This window comes from Monodon monoceros, unplaced genomic scaffold (genome assembly GCF_005190385.1).
Source record: "Monodon monoceros isolate NGI ecotype Baffin Bay Population unplaced genomic scaffold, NGI_Narwhal_1 Super_Scaffold_18, whole genome shotgun sequence".
NCBI lineage: Eukaryota > Metazoa > Chordata > Mammalia > Artiodactyla > Monodontidae > Monodon > Monodon monoceros.
The window spans coordinates 33,381,880-33,392,924 of record NW_021703774.1 but is presented as its reverse complement, the minus strand read 5'-3'; the positions used below and the strand labels follow the sequence as shown (position 1 = coordinate 33,392,924).

Here is an 11,045-nt window from a genome sequence, read left to right as displayed (position 1 = left end):
GAGCATAAAACTCGCTCGGCCGCGCCGCTGCGCTCCAGCTGCCGCTGGTCGCCGCACGCCGGCCGGGGCGCGTGGGCTCGGCTGGGGCTTCCAGGCCGGCGGGCGACACCGATGGCCGGGAGCGCGCCAACAAGCAGGCTTAGGGACATCCGCTTTCCGCTTCCAGAAAAGTTTGGAGAGAGTGGATTTGGGGTGGATTTGGGAGTGGTGCCAGCTCCCCCAGCCTTCTTTCCCGTCCAGAGGCCCCACCGTGCGCAGCCTCATCCATTCTTCCTTTCCTGACACCTTGCCTCCCTGACCCCTCCTTCCCTTGGCTCCTGGGTTCCCCCTCCCCTCTCCGGGGTCAGCATCTTCTCCTTCCTTATCTCATTCTCCATCGTCCTCTCTATCCCCATCTTCTTAACGATTGCCATCCAGTTTCAGCCTTTTCCCTGTCATCCCCAACCTTCTCCTTTTTTCCATCTTAAAACTTCCCCTCCCCACTCCATCTCATTCAACCAACCTCTCCACTCACACTCACACTCTCCATCCATCCCTCTCCTTCCTCCCGTTCCCTCCCAGCACACTTCCACCATGGATCCTGGGCCACCTTTGATCACCAGCCCCGCCCCCGGGAGCACCCTCTCTGTCCCCAATGCCACCACACCCTGGCTGGGCCGGGATGAGGAGTTGGCCAAGGTGGAGATCGGCGTCCTGGCCACTGTCCTGGTGCTGGCGACAGGGGGCAACCTGACTGTGCTGCTGACAGTGGGACAGGCAGGCCGCAAGCGCTCCCGCATGCACCTGTTTGTGCTGCACCTGGCCCTGACGGACCTGGGTGTGGCGCTCTTCCAGGTGCTGCCCCAGCTGCTGTGGGACATCACCTACCGCTTCCAGGGCCCCGACCCCCTCTGCCGGGCCATCAAGTACCTGCAGGTGCTCAGCATGTTCGCCTCCACCTACATGCTGCTGGCCATGACACTTGACCGCTACCTGGCCGTTTGTCACCCCCTGTGCAGCCTCCAGCAGCCCAGCCTGTCCACCTACCCTCTCATTGCAGCTCCTTGGCTGCTGGCCGCCATCCTCAGCCTCCCTCAAGTCTTCATTTTTTCTTTACGAGAGGTGATCCAGGGCTCTGGAGTGCTGGACTGCTGGGCAGACTTCCGCTTTCCTTGGGGGCCACGGGCCTACATCACCTGGACCACCCTGGCCATCTTCATCCTGCCTGTGGCCATGCTCACGGCCTGCTACAGCCTCATCTGCCATGAAATCTGTAAGAACCTAAAAGTCAAGACCGGGGCCTGGAAGGTAGAAGGAGGGGGTTGGAGGACTTGGAACCGGCCCTCACCTCCTTCTGCCCCAGCTGCAGCCACACGGGGGCTGCCATCCCGGGTCAGCGGCACCAACACCATCTCATGGGCCAAGATCCGAACAGTGAAGATGACCTTCATCATCGTGCTGGCCTACATCGCCTGCTGGGCGCCTTTCTTCAGCGTCCAGATGTGGTCTGTGTGGGACGAGAATGCCCCTGATGAAGGCAAGTGTGTGGTCTGGTGAGGGGTGATGTGGGAGCAGGAGGTGGAAAAGTGCGGAGAGGAGAGGACAAGAGTATTAGGACAGGGTCACAATGGCTCACAAGGCCACATAGGTAACAAATGAGCAGTTAGGAAAGACGGCGCCTGTCCCATGTGAAAAGGGACAGCTGCAACTCCCCTCCAGCCAAAAGACGCCATGTGAGTATCTTTGGCGTGAATTTCCATCTTTTAAAATTTTGGGAACTAATGTAAACATTTTAAAATACTCTTTGGCCCTAAAAAAATATGACCATTAGTAGATTTGGCCAAGCAACTGGTAGTTTGCTAGATGTTTGAAAGGGATTTTCAAATGATTCCATCCAGGATGGAAATTTGTGGCCCATGAACTACGTCTCTCGGCACTCTTACCCCCTGCAACTAAATATGACGTTGAACTCCTTTACAACAGCCACTTTCAATGAATTAGCCTTGGTGCACAACCCTGAAATTTCAAGTTCAACACTTTTGTCTTGCTAATGAGCAAGCAGAGGCTCAGAGAGGAAACATGACTTGCCCAAGGCCACACAGCAAAGTGAAAAGTAGAACCCAAGCCTGGTGCCTCCTTGTTTTTTCCCTCAATACATCCTCCTGCCCCCCCCCGCACCCCCATAACCCTGGCTCTGAAAGTGATGAGGAGAGGGCCGTTCCTCCTACGTGAAAAACAAAATGGGACTGTGTTCCGGTTGGCACATAGAAGGCCTTGTTCTGGTCATTTTTTGGAGTGAGGTAGATGGCAGCCTCCTAAGTTTTAGACACTGCCAGACGATCAGGCCATTTGGGGGTGAACTTGTCCTCAGAAAGGTAGATGCGGTGTCTGGGCACCCAAAATGTTGGAGAGGGGTATTCAAAGACATCTGTTCCTGCTCCCCTAAGAAGAGTGGGGGACGAGTCTATGAAGAGGGGTGACTGTGTCCTCTGCAGTGCATCACATCTTATGCACCGCTTGGGGTATATAATGGGTGCAGCATGTGACTGCCCTAGGGAGGCCCTGTACACAGTTTCCTCTGGAAGCTTCCAGGGGGTTCACTGGCCAGCAGACCCTGGCTACCACTTCCTACCAGCTCTTAGGGAGTGGTCCCCCTTCCCTGTGCTTTTGTCTCTAATCTCATTTTGCTCATCCGAGCACACACTTAAGTCAAATGCTTTGCTTTTCTGGAGAGGCGAAGCAAAGTGGACGGCTGTTCATGTTGTTAACACAACCCTGTGAGAGAAGTGTGACAGCAATACTGACTCTTACAGTCCCATCACACCCCTTCTTAACCACCTTTCAGACACCAGTCTGGACCAGAGACTTTATAAATTACCCTTAAAGCAATGAGCACATTAATCCCAACCACCTGTAGGGACCTCCCTGCTCTAGTCAAGCACAGAATAGAAGGAAGGAGGGCTTTCTAGTGCCAAGCACATTCGGGCCTTGTGCTACTTCGGGGTGACCTTCTCTACATCTGAGTAACCTGAGACTCAGAGAGGTGAAATAACTGGTCCGAAGTGCCACTGCTTAGTAGGGGATGGAGCCAGGAATCGAATCAAGGTCTTTATGGGCCAAGCTTTAACCGTGGCATGGCTTTCTTCCCAACGATCACAGCTGAGCTGATGTCACCAGGGGTGAGAAGGCCGTTCACCCCCTTTATCAAGGAACCTCCAAGAAGATGGGGATCCTGCCGTTCAGCCGGTGCAGGCTTTCCTGCTCGCCTGCTGTACTCGCTGTCGTCATCAGCCTGTCCCAGAGACCCGTGTATAGAGTGACTGACCGCTTACCAAGAGCCTCACTGAGTATGAAGTAAGGAGCTAAGTATCCCTCAGAAAACTGGAAGCCCTCTGGGACCTTTGAGTCGGGCTGACATTCATTACTTTAGACTTACTTTCCAGTACACCCAGTTTTCCTCCACAGCAAACTAGCCTCCTGGCCGCCTGTCCCTGAGTCTTTGGTGAGAAGCTGCCTGTATCCTTGCCCTTGGCCCTGCCCCCGACTGTCAGCTGAGCTTCCATCAAAATGAAGTGCAGCGGCTGGCCAGGACTAGTAGTGGATCTGCCCTCGGGGGCTGAGAGGTGAAGCCTCTGCGGACTCCAATGCTCCGGGCCCATCTCCAGCCCCTGCACCGGGCCTGGCTCAGACAGGGCTAAATCAAACAGATGCTTCCCAAGTGAAGAAACTTCTGGAACCCCTAAGTCTCAGGCCGAGTCTAGGCACTACATATATAGGTCGATGGAGCAGACAGGATGAATACCACCCCTTAGCCAAAGCAACTTCCCAAGTCTTCTGCAGCCCCTGGGTATTAAGTTAACTGGGGAGCAGGCCAGAACCCAGACAAGCCTGAAGGAGGCTGTGCTGGTTGCTGAGGATGGTCTCTCCTCCACTTACAGGTGCTCCCTCCTTGCCCTCACTTCTGTGCCCTAGACCTGCCCATCCAGGCCCAGGTGTCTTCAGCTTTCTAACTCTATGATTCAAGCCTTCTCTCAAACATTCTGACCCTGTATCTTCCCTTCTCTTGGGCTATGAGTACCGCACTGGAGAGCATACCCTCAGGAGAGGCGCATGAGGAATCTGTGTATCGGAAGATTTCATGGTGCTTTACGGAGCAGGCACTTGAGCTTTGCCCTTCAGTTTGTTGGTTGAAATGGTGGCAGGGTGCAGGATTGCTGTTTCGAAGAGGGAAGACCTAGGGTCAAGTCTATGCCATAACCCTTAAGGTTCCTTCCAGCTCTGACATTGTATTTGATGATTCCACCTCTAAGGTTCCTTCTAGCTTAAGCATTGTGCTCAGTGATTCTACAGCCTCCACGGAAGAGGAGGGTAACTCAGTATGCAACCCATGCCATAACTGTAGCCGTGGTGCATCTAGCAGGAGGACGGGGCCCATCCCAGCAGCTTTCCTGTTGTCATAAGTTTCATTTCATTTTCAGAAAGAGTATTGTATCTGGAAGAAATCTTACTAGGGTCTTTGAACTCTCACATTTTGACTGCCCAGGAGAGAAATTAGCTCCCCCACCCGCCAAGGATGGTGCATTCTTTGGATGTAATTTCTGATGACAGAGAACAAGTACTGGTCTGGAACGGGATGCCTGGATGCCCTGTACCTAGAAGGTGCACAGTTGGAGATGACATCATGGGACCTGTAGGACTGTCAGGCTCCACTGATCGCCCTACCACGTCCCTATCACTGGCCTGGCACAGTTGATACTCACATGCAAAATGACTGAATGACAGAATGACTGGGACTGACCCCTAGGGGTCAAGGAGGACAGAATTCGGAAGGCAATGTGCACCCGTATCTATGACATAAGTGGGGATGGAGGTGTGCCTGAACCTGGCTAGAATCATGGTTATTTTTCCTGAATGTTTTATACAAGTTGCTTCATCCTAGCTCTACATCCATTAGGGGATTCAAGAGCGAGGTTTTGGAACAAAGACAGTGTCTCCTATTTGGGCTGGTCCTGTCCCGGACTATGTTTGCACCTCTAAAGTCAACTCAGAGCAAGCCTTGGATCCTGTCATCACCCTGTAGTACAAAACGAACAAATCAATCAGTGAGGCAAGACTCTGGAATCAGGAGTCCCAGGTTCATGCCCCAGCTGTATTCCTTTCTAATTACAGAACCCCACGTGAGTCCCAGGTCCCCTCTGGGATTCAATCTCCTTCTCCGATCAGTAGGGACCGGGAATCTCTCCCAGGTCTAAAATTCTTGTGCTTGTCTCTTGGCAGATTCAACCAATGTGTCTTTCACCATCTCCATGCTTTTGGGCAACCTCGGCAGCTGCTGCAACCCCTGGATCTACATGGGCTTCAACGGCCACCTGTGGCCGCGTTCCCTCTGCCGTCTGGCCTGCTGCGGGGGCCCGGGGTCCAGGATGCGCAGGCAGCTCTCCAGAGGCAGCCCATCCAGCCGCCGCGCCATGCTGCTGACCCGCTCCAGTGGCCTGCCCACCCTCAGCCGCAGCCCCAGACTCAGCCAGAGGCCGGGGCCCGAAGACCCACTGAAGGATGAAGAGCAGGCGGACAGGGACACCATCACCAAGACCAGCATCTTTTAGAGAACACTCCCCGGAGTGTGGCGAGGGTCTCTACCCATCTCAGCGCTGGGTGTAAATGCTGGGAGCACAGGGCTGGAGTTAGGGGAGCCCAGTTTGAGGCAGGGCGAGGAGGCCAGAATGGCTGCTCCTCTTGGTTACACAGCTGCTGTCGTTTGCTCCCAACCTCACATGCTGGGAGTCAGGGAGAATCGAACTGTCTGCTTCCCTGATCCTGCCATATTCACAGGGTGTCTGGGAACCACATGGGCGGTAGATGTGGTGCCCCGGATCTGACAGGCCTAGGGCTGTCCTGTCTGGGGGTCCACAGGCAGCAGGGACTCAGAGGCTGGTCTCCTATCTTGTTTGTCTCATCCTAACCTGACTAGCGCATCCCAGCTCAACCAGGAGAGGGAAGGAGTGAAAACCTGTGAGAAGGACCCTGTCTGCATCCTGAGGTTTTGTTTTTTGGGGTTTTTGGTAGAGAGAGGATTGTTTAACGAAGAAAGTGAATAGGTGTGAGGACTTCGCCTGCTATGCCCACCTGTCTACCAAAGGGAAATGCAGGGTTAGCACAGCACCTGGTAACTGGTAAAAACTCTGCAAACGCTACTTCTCTTCTCCCCACGCACCTCGTTTAGAGTTAGGGTGGGTGACGGGGCAGAGTATTGCATATTCTCAGTGGAATGACCAACGGGGGGTGAGTGTGAGAAGAAAGAGTGAGGAAAGGAGGAGATGAATATGGTCACAATAAAATTCCGAGTGGGAGGAAGCCTCGGAGGCAGCAGGGATTGGTTGCTCTCCCTCCTCCCCTCAGGGGGTCCACATGGCTCCTGCCTCTTGGGGATGCACAGAGGAGACATCCTTTGAGAAAGTGTGACTTAGTCATGGCTCTGGATTTGTTTGAGGCTCCTCAAAGCTTCCACACGAATCACATGCTTGCCGTGATCAAATCAGGAGCCCAGGACTGGAAACTCGGCTCTGCCGTGGGGTATCTGTATGACCTTGGGCAAGTCACCTCCCTCTCTGGGCCTCAGCTCCTCACCTGTAGAACAGAGATGATCTCTAAGGTGTTTCTCAGCTTGAAACTTTCATGACTTTGCAAGACTGGAGAAGCGTTCTCTAAGGACGTTCTAACCAGTAGGCTCTGGAAGAATTGTTGTATTTTCATGACAATGACATTTATGCCCTTTGACTCAATTCTGGTGACTTTGGTTCCTGCCTTGGCCGTACTGTCCATTTTTGCCCTCAGTCCTGTGATGCTGATGACAAGAGAGCCTGGCAGGTAGAATCTGGGGCTTTGTCCCGCACCTCATTATCCGCAGTGGGATTTATACCATGGGATAACCTCCGCACCATGATTCTGGTTCTACTCAAAGCGATGGTCTTGATGGTGGAAAGACCATCAGCTGACGTCAGGAGAACTGGGTCCTGGTTCTACCACCATGCCACCACCAATGGCCTTGCTCTCTTCATTATGAGGGTCAAATAGGACTGTGCGTGTGTAGGTGGTTTGTAAACTCTTGAACCATACTAAACACATGGGCCCATATTAATGTAGGGATTGCTGATCTAATTAAGAGCTCCTGAGTGCGCTCCAGGGAGCAGTCACTCTCCACCCTCCACTCCTAGGGAAGTTTTGAGGAGTGACTGTGGCTTTGGGGATACACTTCTTTAAGAGGCCACTTAGCTCTAAGAAGTCTCATTAGGCTTCCTTAAAAGAAAAGAACCTAAGCTGAGTGTTGTGAGTGAACAAAGCACCCCGGCCCTTCAATACTAGAGAAGTGGAGAGCGGGACACAGACCCTAATGAGACCAAGGCTCAAGGTGGATGTGGGAACCCACTGTCTCTCTTCACTGCACCCTGTTGCTAATGTCAGTCCCTGACGTCCAACCACTTCTTCCCTGTCCATCTGTCCTGATGGAGCTGGGCTGAGGAGCCTCCCATGCCAGCGTGAGCTGTTGAAGTTGCTCCTTCCTCTGCTTCCACTTCAGACCACAGTTCCTGACCCTGGTGCCCATAGTAGGTACTAAGTAAATCTTTGCTCATCACGATGACTGGGAGGTACAAGGGATACCGGCCTTGTACCCCCAAACCTGGGTTTGAGTCCTGATCTCACCTCTTTTCTACCTGTTTGAACTTGGGCAAGTTATCCAATCTCTCTGAGCAACAGGCACCTCATTTGTTAAATAGAAATAACAATGCCCGTCTTGTTGGGAGGGCGAGAATGTGAGGCTGTAGACTATGCAACACTCTACTGACGTTAGAGAAGATAGTGGCCTGGCTCGGGATTGCATCCAATGGGTGACTTCCAGGGCACTGGGCCCAGGAGACTCTACAGTAGGGAGGCGAGAAGAGACCTGGAATCAAGATTGACTAGAGCCCCTTCCATGCCTACTCTGTGCCTTCTCTAGCAAAGAGTAGCACATAATCCCACTATTATATTTCCAGCTTTGCATCGCATGAGGGCGGATTTACTTGTGGTGGTGGTTTGGGGCCCTCCCTCTTCCTCCCATGGAAAGGCTGCAGTTGACCTTTTCTGGAAAGCTAGTGCTGTCCTATGATGAGGCCAATGGGGAACAGCTGGACACTGGGCTGGGGGCTTTAGGAGCCTATTCTAGGAGGCTCCTGAAGGAGATGGCAGGATCCTGTCTGGATCTATGAATGATGGCGTTTGCCGTCCCTGTAGGAAGCTCTCACAGGCATTCAGAGCCAGCACCAGGGCCTCGGATAGGGTCCAGGGAGGTGGGCCTTGTGGGAAGCAAGAAGGAGGTCCCGTGCTCTCTGGGTCATCCTCATTTCTGACAGCTCACCCCAGGAAAAACTGAGCGATACTGTCCCTGGGCTGAGCAATTTTGTAAAATGTTTATGCCGTCCTGTGGACTCTGTGAAATACAGTACTTCAGTCCCGTGGAACCCATGTGGGAGCAGGGGTCTGGGGGTGGGCAGGGCAGAAGATGGCGAGAGGAGGTTAATCGCTTGACTGTGGGCATTTCTCAGAATGGCTTTTTATGTTGTTTGGTACAGGCCAGTAATTTTACAGATGGCTCTGTGTTTTGTATGTAAATAGGTATTTTATCTCTCGAGGGGCTATAGCCTCAGCCTAGGCCACAGCAACTCACTCCTGGGTCCAGAACCCAGACGTGGTTGAAATTGACCAATACAACTACTTAATAACCAGGAGATTTCTGGGCATCTTTGTTTCCTGTGGGCAATGACAATGGGATATGTAAGCTAAAATACAACTGTGATCTCCTTGAACAGGGCAGGACCAAGGGCAAGGTTGAGGGGCGGGGAGCCACCTTCTTGGTACCCCTACATTCACTTAAGAGGGAAAAGGAGACAAGAGTGACCTGGGATTTGCCCTGGGGCCACACGGTGGCAGTGTGGAGCTGAAAGTGTGTCTGAAACAGTAATGACCCACAGGGACCTACTGGGAAAGTCACACGGGTCTTCCAGTTCTTATGCCATACTACCTTTCCTTCAAGTTCTAGAGTCTTGATCTCTCATTTGACCAGCTCTGTTGAGATACTTGGACGTGCAGTTCTTTTCGTCTAAGTTTATGGAGGATGTATTTGGCAAGGAGGGGCAAAGAACGAGAGGTTTCTTCTGCAGGATAAGGGCCTGATATAGAAATTCCTTCCTGAAAGGGTGAGTGTATGAGAGAGCTAGGGGACCTCAATGATGAAATTATAATGTGTTTAGTTTAGAGGCCAGGGGCTTGGGTAAGAAGGCCTCTTGAGACCCCTCTGGGCCAGGAAGACTGTCCTGATCTGAGAGCGAATATCCCACTGGTGTTGAGCATAAAATACCTCCTCACCCTGTGGGTCTTGCTGGCCAATAAGTTAGTGTCCCTCATGGAATTCTGCTTCAGTTCTATGGTGAGCATTGGGTGCTTGCTCCTTTAGAATAAAAATTCATGGAAGACAGGTCACATTTACTCTAGTCTACTGTGTATTCCCAGTTCATCACTGGCATGTAATCAACTTTCTACTGGTTGCCAGTAGCAAATCAGTTTATCGGTACCTAGGTATAAGATAGGTTTGGAGAGATTTTATCCAGTCCTTATCCACAGAGGAGCCCAGAGTGGGGCAGCATGATTCTTCCCTGGAGGTTCTGATGACATACAACATGGGAGAGGGTGATTTCATTGTACCAGAAGCTGTGCTCCTCCGATGGTGACTACTCGTACAGGCAACCATTTATACAGATTTAGGCAGCTAACCCTTTAAGCTCACAGAGGTATCACAAACAAAAGGCCGTTTTATTTCTAGTAACATGGCTAGCAATGAGGGTCAGGTCATATTGTTAGCTGGCCCCAGTCATCAGCTTATGGGCCCAAGCTCCTTAGGATGTGAAAGCAGTCCTCCTCTTCACTTATCAGGTCATCTAAGTCATCTGCACCACTGATGGTCAGTCAAACCTCTGTAAGTCACTTGGAGTCACACTTTCAACTCTATTCTTAAACAGCAGTTGCCAAGAACACCTTCCCCCTATAAGCAACTGGAGTGAGTGCTGATGTTAACCTCTATGATATACTTATCTGCCATGAACGTCATACTTTTGAAGCCAATCATAGCAGAAGTTCACTATTGACCTTAATCAGGTGGTCAGTGGCATTCTTGTCTCTGTTTTCTCTGACATCAACACCCTGCTCCCAAGTATCATCACTGCTTCTGAGTTCAGTTCAGGTCAGTCCCTGGAGAATTTATTGAGTGCCTCCATTGCGTCAGGCCTGCTCCCTTTCCTTCTGCCTCTTCTCCTATCCATCAATGGTCCATCCTTCTTCCTAAACTGAGGTCAGAAACCACCTCTCTCTGAGATGTTTCTTTCTGTGCTCAAAGTTTTTTTTTTTTTTTTGCGGTACGCGGGCCTCTCACTGTTGTGGCCTCTCCCGTTGCGGAGCACAGGCTCCGGAAGCGCAGGCTCATCGGCCATGGCTCACGGGCCCAGCTGCTCCGCGGCATGTGGGATCTTCCCGGACTGGGGCACAAACCCGCATCCCCTGCATCGGCAGGCAGACTCCCAACCACTGCGCCACCAAGGAAGCCCTGAGATGTTTCTTTCTGATCAGGCCCACCTGATCTTAACATTCTTATACCCAATCTACTTAAACATTGATGAGCTCTGGTTTCATTGCTCTGTGTTAATTCTCCCTTGTCACATGTTGTTTTGTACGTGTTCTTGCCTGTCCCCACAACTAGGTCATACATGCCTTGACCCTATCCACATGCTCAAGTCTTATTTTTGTGTTTGATCCTCCTAACTCCCAGGGCCTATCCAGAATTCTGCAGAAAGCAGGTGCTCTGTCCATGCTACTGCAGTTGTCCCCTCTCCTGGTGTGGGAACTGTCTCAGCAGTATCTCTGCCCAGTCTCTCTTGGGTGTGCTGTAACTTCTCTGAATCTCTTCAGCACACTCTTGAATTCTCTCTTTTTTTTTTTCTTTTAAAAAGAGATCAATAAAAAGTAGAGTTTTATTTCTG

The 11,045-nt window shown here is 51.8% G+C and overlaps 1 protein-coding gene across 1 annotated transcript; it reads left to right on the top strand.

Annotated features, from left to right (window-relative positions):
- The first annotated feature begins 403 nt into the window (after window positions 1-403).
- Window positions 404-5,585, top strand: AVPR1B (arginine vasopressin receptor 1B). The gene is made up of 2 exons (XM_029230360.1): window positions 404-1,516; window positions 5,257-5,585. The coding sequence occupies exons 1-2, from the start codon at window positions 574-576 to the stop codon at window positions 5,583-5,585; spliced, it is 1,272 nt and encodes a 423-aa protein (XP_029086193.1). The 5' UTR covers window positions 404-573.
- The last annotated feature ends 5,460 nt before the right edge of the window (window positions 5,586-11,045 follow it).